General features: G+C 38.4%; 1 protein-coding gene across 2 annotated transcripts in view; it reads left to right on the top strand.

Annotated features, from left to right (window-relative positions):
* The window catches only part of LOC106881163 (glucosidase 2 subunit beta), a 44,594-nt gene that overhangs the window by 24,806 nt on the left and 4,535 nt on the right, over positions 1 to 15,253 (top strand). The window contains exons 11-15 of one of the 2 annotated variants that reach the window (XM_014931452.2): positions 2,177 to 2,281; positions 7,778 to 7,886; positions 10,514 to 10,583; positions 11,893 to 12,057; positions 12,979 to 13,078. In XM_014931452.2, coding sequence (XP_014786938.1) covers positions 2,177 to 2,281; positions 7,778 to 7,886; positions 10,514 to 10,583; positions 11,893 to 12,057; positions 12,979 to 13,078 — 549 coding nt within the window. The remainder of the gene's footprint in view (positions 1 to 2,176; positions 2,282 to 7,777; positions 7,887 to 10,513; positions 10,584 to 11,892; positions 12,058 to 12,978; positions 13,079 to 15,253) is intronic. The other variant, XM_014931454.2, reaches the window with a different exon arrangement.

Raw genomic sequence — 15,253 nt, forward strand, 5'->3', positions numbered from 1 at the left:
GGTTAACCCCAAGATTCAGAGTTCGATTCCAGACAGTGGCCTGAATAATAATAATAATAATAATAATAATAATAATATCGAAAAATACCTTAGGAATGAGAACCCAGGTTCGAAATTTCCCAAAGACACCTGATGAAGGTTGGAGGGTATATCAGCCGAAATGTTGTGTTAACAACAAACAAGATGAGGACAAATATCTGTCATATGTAAATAATGTCCCATAATTCCTCATCTCTTAAATATAGAACTGTATTACAGAACTAGTTCAGGAACTTTTTGATACTACCTCCTATATTTGTCTAACCCATGGAAGCATGTGAAAACAGATGTAAAACGATCTAACAAGTAGCCAACCTAATCACACAGCATGGCAAAATGAAGGTCAAATTCAAATTACTTCTGTATTCGTACATTTGAGATGTGGAGACTAAGTTAACTTGATAGTGGGGGTACTTTCTGTAGTTTTCGATGGTGGGGGGGGGTACTTTCTGCAATTCGATGGTGGGGGGTACTTCTGCAATTCTCCATGTTTCATACAATGTATCTTTCTCTTTTTGCTTGATTCATTCATTTGACTGTGGCCATGCTGGTGCACTACTTTGAAGGGCTTTTTTAGTCAAATCTACCTCAGAACTTACTTTTTTTAAGCCTTGTACTTATTCTATTGTTCTGTTTTGCTGAACTAAGTTACAGGGACATAAACACACCAACACCAGTTGTCAAGTGGTGGTGGAGGACAAACAAAAACACATATATTGATTTATACATATATACGATGGGCTTCTTTCAGTTTCCATCTACCAAATTCACTCACAAGGCTTTGGTTGGCCTTAGGCTATAGTAGAAGACACTTGCCCAAGGTGTCATGTGGTGGGACTGAACCTGGAACCATTTGGTTGCAAAGTAAGCTTCTTACCACATAGCCATGGCCAATGAAAAGAGATTGTGAGAACTGATTTGCATATGATTAGTATGCATTAGTTAAACTGTCCAACCCATGCTAGCATGGAAAACTGACATTAAATGACAATGATATACTCTTTACTCTTTTACTTGTTTCAGTCATTTGACTGCGGCCATGCTGGAGCACCGCCTTTAGTCGAGCAAATCGACCCCAGGACTTATTCTTTGTAAGCCTAGTACTTATTCTATCGGTCTATTTTGCTGAACTGCTAAGTTACAGACGTAAACACACCAGCATCAGTTGTCAAGCGATGTTGCAGGGGACAAACACAGACACACAAACACACATATATATACATACATATGATGGGCTTCTTTCAGTTTCCATCTACCAAATCCACTCACAAGGCTTTGGTTGGCCCGAGGCTATAGTCGAAGACACTTGCCCATAGTGCCATGCAGTGGGACTGAACCCAGAACCATGTGGTTGGTAAGCAAGCTACTTACCACACAGCCACTGCTGCACCTATATATTCGTTATTAGTGACAGAAGCAGCATTAGTTCAAAATAGCATTCTGTATATGTTAATGTGGATATACTGTAAAAAGCCAAAAAACTGTAGCATTTGTTTCAAGAAAATATCTCATATGGATGTATAGTGCTAAAAAGCACAGAAGCATAGCAGCAGCAGACAAAGAAGCATCTTTGGGCATCACCAGTAGCAAGTGTCTGCTATCAACTGTATGGTTAGATACATTTAGTCTCTATTGATATATAGAAAAGTAGTGATTAACGAATCTCTAATGTTGCTATTAGCCGGCAGGCTGAGCATAAATTCATTATCAATAATAGATGCAGTATTAGTTCAAAATAGCATTCTGTATATCTTACTTATTGTGAATATACTGCAGAAAGCCAGAAAACTGCAGTTTTTGTCTCAGGAAAGCATCTCCAATACATCTATAGTGGTAAAAAGCATGGAAACACTCGCACACACATGCATGGCACGTCTTTCAGTTTCTGTATATGAAATCCACTTAGAAAGCTATGGTCAACCTGAGGCTGAAGTAGAAGACACTTGCCCAAGGTACTATGATGTGGGAGCTGAACCCCTGGTCATGTAGTTAGGGAGTAAACTCAACCACTCACTGAATGAACAAAATATTTTTGTTTTGTAAATTTTTCCCAACTTTTTGTCTTGTTTTTATTTATTCATCTATTTTGTTATAAACCACTTTCTAATGGTTCCGCGTTGTTCCCCAACCATTGTAGGCCCCATCTCCCCCTGGCTCCCATTTCGGGGACCTCGATGATGAGGATGACGAGGAAGAAGAGAAATCAGATCCTGATTATGATCGAGATTTTGAAGAAACTGTTGTAAGTAGTCTTTTGCAATCAGCTGTGTGGGGTGGATGGGTGGTGGGGACGACTGTCAGCCTTGTCTTTCAATTCCTCCACCACACAAGCCATCATTTTACAGCATAAGGGTTGGCTCAGCATCTTTGTGGTCACTCGACCTTCAAGAAATAGCTGCCAAATCTCTTAAATCACACCTCACGGATTCTGTCTTATTTTGTTCAGCCACTGGGCTAAATCCATTTGGAGTACAGGCCAATGGATTCTAGGTTATAGTTGATTACATTCATCCCTAATATCTTTTTATTTTATCTTCTTTCCCTCTTTTTACTGGATTTCAACTCGCAACACAAAAGTGCTTAAACTAAATACCACAAGGTATTTTGTTTCAGTCCCCACACCCACACACCTACCCATTAACACACAAGCACGCGTCCATAAGGTTTCCACACAGTTTCCATCAACCGTATTCCATCGCAAGGCTTTGATCAGCTCAAGGCTGTAGTGGAAGAACTTGTCCAAGGTACCATGCTATAGGATTCAGCAAAGCAACATCCGATTTCAAAGCAATCATATTCTTCCATATGCATAAATGTGCATGTGCACGTCTGTTTGTGTGTGCATGTGTGCACATGCATCTGATCAGATCAACTGGAACACTTGTGTGTATGTGTGTGTGTGCATCATCATCATCATTTAGCGTTTGCTTTCCATGCTGGCATGGGTTAGACGGTTTGACTGGAACTGGTAAGCCGGAGAGCTGCACCAGGTTCCTGTCTGATTTAGCATGGCTTCTATGGCTGGATGCCCTTCCTAAACCAACTACTCCAAGTGCGCAATGGGTGCTTTTTATGTGCCACTGGCATGGGTGCCATTTACGTGACACTGACAATGGTAATGACTGCGATTGTGTGTGTGTGTGTGTGTGTGTGTGTGTGTGTGTATAAAAGAAAATGAGATGACAAAGGAATAAATTATCATCTTATGAAGTTCATTAGCTTACAACTGTTTCTGCTATAAGATGCCGTGGACACATAGTTGAGTGTCTGAGTAACACCTTATAGCTTCATCAGAGCCTTGAAAATGAAGTGCAGTGTATTTGGGAAAAGAATTTCATTTATGCATATATATAGGAAAAATATTACCCACATATACATTATTTACATTTGACGGATATTTGTCATCTTGTTTGTTGTTAACACAACGTTTTGGTTGATATCCCCTCCAGCCTTCATCAAGTGTCTTGGGGAAATTTTGAACCTGGGTTCTCATTCCTAAGGTATTTTTCGATGCTATTATTATGAAGGCTGGAGGATATATTAGCTGAAACATGTTAACAACAAACAAGATGGACAAATATCTGTCAAATGTATATAATGTACATAATTCCTCATCTCTTAAATATAGAACTATTACCCACATATGTGTGTTGTGAGTATGATCCCATTTTGATTTACCTGTATCTTGTAATTATTCTTCCTATGTAAGTGTAGGTGTGGCTATATGCTTGCAATGTATTTTTTGATTCTATCCCATTGTTTTGTCCATTAGGCAAGTGTCTTTCATTACAGCCTTGTGCTGACCAATGTCTTGTCTGAAATTGGTAAACCAAAACTGAATTGAAACCTGTTATATTTGGTACCTTAAGCAAGTTTTTTCTATGTCGTTGTGCTGACTGAAATTACAAGACTACTATTGTGTGTAGTGTGTGTTCCATGTGTCTCTGCATGAATCGTATTTGGCTAACAGCGATCTCGTTATGTTTTTGTAAACAGTTTGTCCTGTATCGCAGTAGTTTTGTCGGTTTTGATTTGATGTCATTGGCTGCGTTGACCCTCAGACCACCTTGCAGGAAAAAAGGGAGGCAGTGAGATGTGTCCCTCAATGCTTGCAAACCTCCAAGACCATCACAGATGATTGGAACTTGGTGATCATAATGGTGATAGTGGTGGTGGTGGTTAAATTGTGGTTGATCCAGAGCCACTTGTTATTTCTGCTCGTTCACTTTTTGATTTATGTCAAATTTCTTCTTGTTCTGAGAAGAACCAGAGCATGTCAGGCTTCTTTGCGGGTGTTTGAATTTGTTTACCGAGTGCTCCAACCATATCACACGGTTTTCATTACACAGAAATTGTACCTGATTTCTTCATGCTACACACATTTGATTGTTGTCTTTGATATATGGAGGTATTTGGCAGTGGCCTTCATTGACTCATTGGGATTCTTGTTGATATCCTAGACTTGCTACAGAAACTCGGTTTTACAGACAATATATGACTGTCAAGAATGTTCTTTTCTTATTTGTATTTACATATGTGCATCGTGTATGTGTATATGTCTGTGTTTATGCGAGTGGAGATGAATTGCGTATATATGACTTTCTCCAGAGTCACCTGTCTCAAGCTAACAAGTCACAACTGTTCTGTTATGATTTTAGTTCTGAGTTCATGGCTGAAAGCGAACTGAAGCTGCCTGATCAACAAGTTTTTCTATGGTCGTAGCTTTTTTCCTTGAACTGTTAAACTTTGGAACTCTTTCATATCGTTGTTGTCTCTCTTCTTGTGACCTGAACTCTTTCAAGTCTGAAGTAAATTCATTCCTTTCATCTTAATTCTCCTTCTTCATAGTCCTTTACATTGACTTCTTGCCTTGTTTGGAACTTTCTTTAAAGAAAAAAAAAAAATAGCCATATTCAAAACAAAAGGTGAAATAGTCTTTTTTTTTTATCCATTTGTGGGAACAGGGAGAACCTCTTCGACAAACCTACTTCAAGAAACAGGAAAATTTCTGTGGAAGTTGCTTCTTTAAGTATTGCTTATGGCCTGGTGACAAAACAGTTCATGGTGCATCCAGATTAAGTTTAATCCTGGACATGACTCTAAACTGCATCTGATAGTGGGATCTTGGTTCAAGAGTTCCAAAGGTTTGAGGAATTTGGAATCACCCCTTGGCCATTATTGTTCCCAGTTCTATTCTGATCTGGAATAGAAGCACTTACAAGACTCCCTGTAATGGGTTAATTAGATTATTGAGGCTTGCCTATCTATGCATGTGAATGCTGGGGCTGGCTGACTCAGCAAAAAAAAAAAAACCTTCATGATTCAGTCATGGAGAAGGTTGTTGCAACAATGCATTGTGGAGTGCAAAGAGAAAATGAAGCAGGCAAGAGATCTGTGCCATTCACTGCATCTGTCTCCATCCCCATCCATCTTGCCACTGGACTGGAGATGATCATGGATGAGAGAATGAGGCAGACAGTGCATAACTCTTCATCACTTTAAACTGCCATTACATAAGTTGTCAACCTTAAGGATGACAAGCTGATCCTTGTTGTTGTGATAGATGACTATTACAAGTTTCATTATGAATATGACGACAGGTAAGTTCACTGCCATCAATTCATTGCATGAGAGTTCACCGCGAGGAAAGTTTATCAAGAAAATATAGCCATAGTATCTCACCATTGAGTTAAAAACTATTTTGACAAAAAACGGGGAATTGACGACGGTGAACTTTCCCTGCGGTGTATTGACGATGGTGAACTTTCCCTGCGGTGTATTGACGACGGTGAACTTTCCCTGTGGTGAATTGACGACTGAACTTTACCTGCCGTGAATTGATGGTGAACTTAGTGGACATGTAATAATATAGCAATTTGTAATATTAGCAAAAGAACCAAAGCTGCAGAAGTTCTAAAACTGCACTTATTGCAGATTATCATTGAGCACTTCATTTCATAAAGTTAGTTTTGAGGCTCTTGGATCAATGTCATAGAGATATCAGTTGGGCAAAATTCTCCTTTCAGCAGAATGACAGTAGTGTTAGCAGTACACTTTTGTCAGATATTTCCAGTGATTCCAAAGCAGATAACATTTTCAAATGGTTTATAATTTGAACAGCTCGTGTTAACAAAAAAAAAAAGAAGAAAATTTCAAAGTATGGCACAAGGCCAGTCAATGTCATGGGGAGGGGTTTAGCCAATTACAGCAACCCCAGTACTTGATTGGTACTTTATTTTAACAACCCTGAAAGTATGAAAGGCAAAGTTGATCACGATGGGATTTGAACTCGGAGAGTAAAAAGTCAGAAATTCTGCCAAGCATTTTATTCGAAAACTTGATTGTCTTTTTTTCTTTTTTTTTAAGGGGTAATTCTTCAAATTTTAGCCCTAGGCCAGCAATTATTAGAGGAAGGTAGTTAGCTGATTACATGGGTCTCAGTACATGACGAATACTTTATTTTATTGTCCCTCAAAGACTCAAAGGCAAAGATAACTTTGCAGGATTTGAACTCTGAATGTAAAGGATCGAAAGAAATGCCTCTAATTATTTTGTCCAATGTGCTAATGATTCTGCCAGTTTGCCACGTTAAGCTTATTATATACAGTCTCCCAGTGAATTACATCTTGTTGGAAAAAGGTTAAAAGGGGACAGAAGACGGATATGAACCAAATAAAAAATGGCAGCAGTAAAATCTAGAAGTACATACACAGAACACAAAATAAGGCACAAAAATAAAAAGTGAACCTTAACCCTTTAGCATTCAGATTATTCTGTCAAATGTAATCCTTTTTCATTCACATTGATTTGAATTAATCAGGTATTATCTCATAGCCTTGAGATTTCAGTGATGTGGTTGTATATTTTTACAATGACATTCTTAGGTAAGTGTGCAAGGCCAGATCTGGCTGCTTTGAACATAAGACGGGTAGAAAATTTTGTGTTGGATATGACCACTTTAAATGCTAAGGAGTTAAAGGGGAAAGAATGCATTGGTATGTGAGAAGTAGTGTTGATGAATTTCAAGAAGCATGGAATTTTTGAAGGATGTAGTGTCCTGGCAGTTAACAACTGACTTGAGTAGCTTATTTCATGCTTTTGGAGGTGAAAAAATGTTTATGTAAGTCATGGGTGGTGTGCTGTTTTTTGATTTTATTGGAAACAAACATGAGTTTACCTTAGCTCTTTAGCATTTCAACCAGCCAAATCTGACCCAGATATACTACCTATTTTGTTCTAACCAGCCAAATCCAGCCTATCACACCTACCCTTTAATGCCATTATGAAATATACCATCGCATCATCAAAATTTTGAAACTATAAGATAATGCTTGATCAATTAAAAGTGATATGAATGAAAAAGTATTACGTTTGACAGAATAGTCAGATGCTAAAGGGTTAATATGGGACCAACACTTGACTGATTTTGCTACAAGAATTTTTTAACTTGGAGAAAGGGATTGTGAGATTGTTGTACTTTGCTGATGTAGTGACATCTATGATTGATATTAAGTTAAATGACATCACCAGTTGACCAACTAGAAAATAGATCTTTCTCATCATTCAATGCAACTGCATTTACAAATGGTTCTTTGACAAAATACTAATTTCCTCCCAACCAACAAAATTCTTTGACGAATGAATGAATGAATTAGAAGTTGCATGCAGACAAATTTCTTTTACAAATATCAAGTTTTTTTTTTTTTCATATTTAAAATTTTTTTCTTTGTTGTTATAGCCTCTACCAACCGGAGATGAAGCAAAGAAGAAGACTGAGGAGGGAAAGGACAAAGAAACTCAACCCCAGATGCCAGACTATGATCAGGCGACAAAAGCTTTAATAGAAGGTCAGTTGTGTGTGTAAGTGCGTGCACGTGCGTCTTTTTAAGATCTGTTGTTCTCCTTTTGCCCTCCATCTCTGACTCTCTTTTCACAGTTCTTTTGAACTTACTTACTCACCCTAACCAATCCCTATTCCACTTCACTCTGTGCACCCCTTGAAAGTTTTACCACTATGAGGAAATGACAAAGGACTGCAAGATGTGGGGATTAGCTGTACTTGATAAGACACGTCAAGTAAAATTGCTGTCATCCACATGTGCGGGCTTGTCCTTTCAGGTGTCGGTGCCACTTAAAAAGCACCTGTGCTGGTGCCGCGCTAACACACCTGTGTCAGTGCTGCATAAATGCACCCATGCCAGTGGCATGTAAAAAAACACTCAGCACACCCTGTTAAGTAGTTGGCATTAGGAAGGGCATCCAGCTGTAGAAACCATGTCACAACAGACAGTTGGAGTCTGGACTGCACCCTGCTAGCCAGCATGGAAAGCGGACATTAAACAATGATGATGCTTATTACATCATCATCATCAACTACTGGACATTACTGCCTCAAGTCCCAGGTCTCATTGAACTGATTACCTGGTTCCCATGATGTTTAAGTGATTGAGCTCACAACATTTCCAGTCTGTCACACATACACATAAACGCAGTGGACTTCTTTCGGTTATTTCTTTATTGCCCACAAGGGGCTAAACACAGAGGGGACAAACAAGGACAGGTAAAAGGATTAAGTCGATTACATCGACCCCAGTGCGTAACTGGTACTTAAATTATCGACCCTGGAAGGATGAAAGGCAAAGTCAACCTCGGCAGAATTTGAACTCTGAATGTAAAGACAGACAAAATACCATGAAGCATTTCGCCCGGTGTGCTAACGTTTCTGCCAGCTCACCGACTTCTTTCAGTTTCTGACAACCAAATCCAGTCCTGGATGTTAAACGACGATGATTAAAAACAGTTTTTCTGCCAACATTCGACTATTTTATCACCTCACAATACATTATATCAGCCATTTTCAATGCTACACTTTGTTCAAGTTTTGTTTGAGCCACCATATTTGATTAAGGCTAAACAATCGAACAAAAGAATGTTAAGAAGCATTATACATTTGCATCTATTGTGAATAAGATTGTTTCAATTTATGTTTGAACTGTAAATGCTATTATAAAAATGTGAACTGGGTGGTTGTGGTGAGTCCATTACATTAATCACAATATGATCTCAACTCTTTATCTAGGTCAGGGATTTTATTTTCAGTGGGTTTTTTATTTAGGATTCATGGCTCATTTAGTAAATTGATAAATGTGTTATAACACACCATCAATTTATAAAAGATTTTATTATAAAATAAAGGCAAGTGTAATAAATGTTTTGGAACCAGAGACTGGTGAACACAGTGCATTTTGCACTAGTGCTGTATGTTAAAAATTTCTAAAGTTTTTTTTTTTTATCCTGTCATTTTCTAACTCAGATCAGAAACTCTCCTTACGCATGTAAGCATTATCAAATCCACTCACAAGGCTTTGGTTAGCCCAGGGCTTGCTGCACAGTGGGACCAAACCCGAAGCCATGTGATTGGGAATCAGGCTTCTTAACATCAGAGCCATGCCTGATCCTGTAACCGAAGGAATAAATTTTATATTTTTAAATATTTCTTTCCTATCCCAATAAGTAAACATTATTGTATATTTACAAGTACAGGGAAATCCCGGCTTCAATGACAAAATCAAATAAAACTGAACAAAATTGCAGCAAATCTGTGAGATAGTGGTGTCAGACATAGTATGCAGACCATCATATAACTCGTTTTATTTTGACATGTGCATTGTGTTTTTATTCTTCCATCTTATGAATTCAGTGTGGACATGCACATTGCGTATATTCATACTTCTCTTTCCAATTCCTACTAAAAACTTTATAGATCATAACCATCTCATGAACCTGCTTTTGTGAAGAATACTTTGTACTCTGATAGTTGTGAAAAAAATGTCTGAAGTTGCTTCTTGCTTTTATTGAAAGACTCAAAATAATCTTAGTCAAAGACGTATACATTTTCTTTCTTCACTTTTTAAGTGCTTTTCTGGTTAACTTTTTGATAGTTGCTGCATTAAATAGGTTAACCCTAAGATAATTATAGAACTTTCTTTGAGGTAATGGAAATCCCTGTAATTTATTATCTCCCTTTGAAAGTTAACTCCCTCCCTTAATAGGAGTTACACGAAGAAAGGACATTCTGTAAGTTTACTACTTTCATCTTTTGAACTGCGATCATGCTGGAGCACCGCGCGCACACACACGCACACACATGACTGGTTTCTTTCAGTTTTTATCTACAAAATCCTCTCACAAGGCTTTGGTCAGCCCAAGGCTATAACAGAAAACACTTGCTCATGGTGTCATGCAGTGGGACTGAACTCAGTTATGCAGTTGGGAAGGAAACTTCTTACCATGCAACTATGCCTACACACACACACATACACACACAAAACTGCATGTGTTTCTGGCTTGCTGACTCCAATATTCTAAGTGCTTATCTAGTGTTGCATCAATTGTTAATTTTTCATTCTTGAATTTATTCCTAAATATGTCATTTTTTTTTTTTTTTTTTTTTTTTTTTTCTTGCATTATACAGCTGCAGATCAAGCCAGGTCTAAGTACCAGGACGCTGATAAAAAAGTTAGAGAACTTGAAAAAGATATCAGGTGAGTACATTATTACCTCCACTTTAGCAAAGGCGGAGGCATTGTTTTCAGTTGTGTTTGTTTGTCTGTGGACAAGATATCTCGAGAACCACTGGATGGATTCGGATAAAACTTTGAGATGTTTGGTCTCGTGACTGATACGAACTGATTAGATTTTGGGATCAATCCAGTACCAGACAAGGATTCTGGATTATTTCTCTGGTTTTTTACTTAATTTTTGAGAGCAGTCAGGTTCATTTTTAGCATTCTCATTTTGAGAGCAGTTAAATTTATTTCAGATATTCTCATTTTAAAAATCATCTCTGGCTAATCGTTAAAAGGAAGTTGGTGTTGTCTTGGCAGAGGTTTGCGCTCTCTGAGTACTCTTATTATAATCAATATTACTGATAAGATGGTGAGTTTTGCAGAATTGTAGAGTGTTGGGAAAAAATGCTTTCTTTACATTCTGGGTTCAAATTCTATGGGGGTCAACTTTCCCTTTTGTACTTTCAGGGTCAATAAAAGTAGTACCAATTGAATACTGAGGTCAATGGTATTGACTTACCCTTGCCCTTCAAAATTGCTGGCATTGTGCCAAAATTTGAAACATTATTATTAGGGTGGCGAGCTAGCAGAGAAAAATGCCTAGCATTTTTCCCCGTCTTCACGTTCCGAGTTCAAATTCCACCAAGGTTGACTTTACCTTTCATCCTTTCAGGTTTGATAAATTAAGTACCAGTGAAGCACTGTGGGTCGATGTTATCGACTAGTCCCTTCCTACAAAATTTCAGGCCTTGTGCCTATAGTAGAAAGGATTATTGTTATTGTTAAGGTGGTGATCTGGCAGAATCATTACTCTAATGGGCAAAATGCTTAGAGGAATTACTTTCAACTTTGTTCTGAGTTCAAATGCTGTCATGAGTTTGTATCTTTTTGACATCGCGTGATAGTTGTAAACAAGCATCATCATCGCACAATGTTGGTCGTTTCCAGTTTTCCATGAACAACATGTCTAGTAATGGGGAAATATCACCTTGTATGGAAACAAGGGAGGGTTTGTGACAGGGAGAGCATCCAGCTGTAGAAAATGTATTTTAACATTCTGTCCAACCCATGCAAGTAAAGGAAAGTGGATGGGATGTTAAAATGATGACAATAATGGCACTTGAACTGTTTTGTATTTCCGGGGTCTTTCCAGAGTCTTGGACATTTTAATTTTTTTTTTTTGTATTTTTTGTTTACTGTTTGTCAAAAACTGTCAAGATACCACACTAAAACCACTGTTTTACATTTCTCTGAATTGTATTTTCTCTGTTTTTCCTCTTTGCAGTGATGTGAAGAAAATACTTGATTTAGATCTTGGTCCAGACAACGAGTTCTACAGTTTGTACAGCAAATGTTTTGAGTACACAGACAGAGAGTACACGTACTCATTTTGTCCCTTCGATCGGGCTTCTCAGCGGAGTAAATCTGGTGGAATAGAAACCAGTTTAGGGTAAGTTGACCTAAAACCAAGGTGTCCCATAAATAGCATTGATGTGGGTGATGGTGCCACGTAAAAAGCTCCCAGTACACTCTGTGGAGTGATTGGTGTTGACCGGGTGTGGTTCCTGTGTAAAAAGAAATTATTATATTATTATTATTAAGGCAGGGAGCTGGCAGTCATTAGTGTGTTGGGCAAAAAGCTTTACGTTCTGAGTTCAAATTCTGCTAAAGTTGACTTTGTCTTTCATCCTTTTGGGGGTCGATAAAATAAGTACCTGTTGAGTACTGGGGTTGATACAATTGACTTAGCCTGGTGCCAAAATTTGAAAGCGTTATTATTAATTTTATTATTATTATTATTATTATAGCAGTAATCTGGCAGAACTGTTAGCATGCTAGACAAAATGCTTAGCGACATTTCCTCTGTCTTTGCTTTCTGATTCCATTGATGTCAACTTTGCCATTCATCCTTTTGGGGTTGATAAAATACCAGTCAAGTATTCCCTCTCCAAAATTTCAGGCCTTGCACCTATATCAGAAAAAAGATTATTATTGTCGTTTCTATGACTGGATGTCCTTCCTAACACCAACCACTTCAAGAGTGTTATGAGTGCTTTTACGTGCCACTGGCACGACACCAGTATCTGCCATGACTGTGGTTTTACTTGGCTTGATGAGTCTTCTTCTCAAGCATAACATAATGCCAAATATATATATATATACATATATATATATATATCCAACCCACACCAGCATGGACAGCTGACATAAAGTGATATACAAATAAGCCCCTCCACAGCAGTATAAACAATTCAGATACAAAGAACTCAATACAAGGAGGCAGAATAATATAATAGAATATTTTTTAATATGAGTCTACAAATGGCACCCAAACTTATCTGATATTTTCTCAATTTTTTTCTTTGTTTAGCCACTGGGGTCATTGGGATGGTGTTGCACCTGATATTTATAAATCCCAAAAGTACGACAAGGGACAGAATTGTTGGAATGGTCCAGACCGATCAGTAAAGGTAAGGCTTTTTTTCCCTTTCTTTGTATTAATATATCTTTTATCTTTTTTTTTGTTTCGTTTACTTGTTCCAGCCATTTGACTGCAGTCATTCTGGGGCACTGCCTCAAAGAGTGTTAGCCAACCAAATCTACCCCAGAACTTATCTTTGTAAGCCTAGTACTTATTCTATTGATCTCTTTTGCCAAACTGCTAAGTTATGGAGATGTACACACACCAACACTGGTTGTCAAGTGATGGTTAGAGACACACACAGCATATTCATATATAGAACAGGGGGACAAACAAGGACAGACAAACGGATATAAGTCGATTATATCGACCCCAGTGCGTAACTGGTACTTATTTAACCAACCCCGGAAGGATGAAAGGCAAAGTTGACCTCGGTGGAATTTGAACTCAGAATGTAGCGGCAGACGAAATACCGCTAAGCATTTCGCCCGGTGTGCTAATAGACTTAATCCGTTTGTCTGTTCTTGTTTGTCCCCTCTGTGTTTGGCCCCTTGTGGGCAATAAAGAAATAAGAAACTGAAAAAAGGCTTGTCATGTGTATATAAAAATGTGTGTCTATGTCTTGACATCACATCCTGACAAATGATGTTCTTTCCAATCTTCTTTGGAAAACGTCTGGCCATGGGGAAATATTATCTTGCTTGGAAACAGATGAGGTTTGGCAACAGGAAGAGCATCTGGCTATAGAAAATCTTCCTCAATGAATTCCATCTGACCCATGCAATCCTGGCAAAGGTAATGTTAAATAAGTGACACTTCCCTCGTTAGTGTGGCTCATGTATAAATGTGCTGTAGTAATGTATGCAAAGTGTAACAAAGGAAAAAAACCATGTGGAAATATAGTGAATAGTTAACTAGAGTAAGCTGTCAATATGACCCTTTCATTACCATATTTATGTCGAAACATTTTTGTTTCAGTTAAATATGAAAATAATGAATTTAGTAAAATGTCTTTGTTAGCGCAGATATTGTTAGCGTTGTTAGGTGCAGGAGTGGCTGTGTGGTAAATAGCTTGCTTACCAACCACATGGTTCCGGGTTCAGTCCCACTGCGTGGCACCTTGGGCAAGTGTCTTCTAACATAGCCTCGGGCCGACCAAAGCCTTGTGAGTGGATTTGGTAGACGGACACTGAAAGAAGCCAGTCGTACATATGTGTATATATATATATATATATATATATATATATATATGTATATGTGTGTGTGTGTGTGTGTATGTATATGTTTGTGTGTCTGTGTTTGTACCCCCAGCATCGCTTGACAACCGATGCTGGCGTGTTTACGTCCCCGTAACATAGCGGTTCGGCAAAAGAGACCGATAGAATAAGTACTAGGCTTCCAAAGAATAAGTCCCGGGGTCGATTTGCTTGACTAAAAGGCGATGCTCCAGCATGGCCGCAGTCAAATGACTGAAACAAGTAAAAGTGCTAGAGAGTTATTAATTATTTGGTGCATATTCGATGCAGTTTTGTTTTCTTATTCTGATGAATTGTGCACGCGAACAGTATACAATAAATTCATATTATATATTTGATAGCATATGTGACCTCCTTATCCCCACCAAAAATGTCTCAAAAAAAAAACGGACGTCGTCACCTCACGTCCTACATGTGAAGTTAGGCCTCTGGGGCCAAATTTGTCCCTAATGCTCACTTTTCTTGAATATGCCCTGCTGAAAGTCGTGTCTAATATGACATCAAAAACAGTATCTGTAATTTCTCCAGCTCCAAGATGGCGATGGTTTCAGCAAAGTTATTCCCCTTTAAATAAATTTATTTCGTGCGTGTGTGCCTGGTTGGCTGTATATTGTGGTGAGGGGCTGGTAGTGTGTCGTGTATGGCTGGCTGTAATCTAGACTTGCTGTGTGTGTGTGTGTGTGTGTGTGCGCGCGCTTGGCTGGCTGTAATCATGGCTTCCTCTGTGTGTGAGCTATTCAATTATTTCTTGCTCACTCTACTTCGTCTGGTGTGCTCTTAATACTATAGGTACTCTTTTACTTGATTTAGTCATTTGACTGCGGCCATGCTGGAGCACCGCCTTTAGTCGAGCAAATCGACCCCAGGACCTATTCTTTGTAAGCCTAGTTCTTATTCTATAGGTCTCTCTTTTGCCGAACCGCTAAGTTACGGGGACGTAAACACACCAGCATCGGTTGTCAAGCGAT

This window comes from Octopus bimaculoides, chromosome 23 (assembly GCF_001194135.2).
Source record: "Octopus bimaculoides isolate UCB-OBI-ISO-001 chromosome 23, ASM119413v2, whole genome shotgun sequence".
Taxonomy (NCBI): domain Eukaryota; kingdom Metazoa; phylum Mollusca; class Cephalopoda; order Octopoda; family Octopodidae; genus Octopus; species Octopus bimaculoides.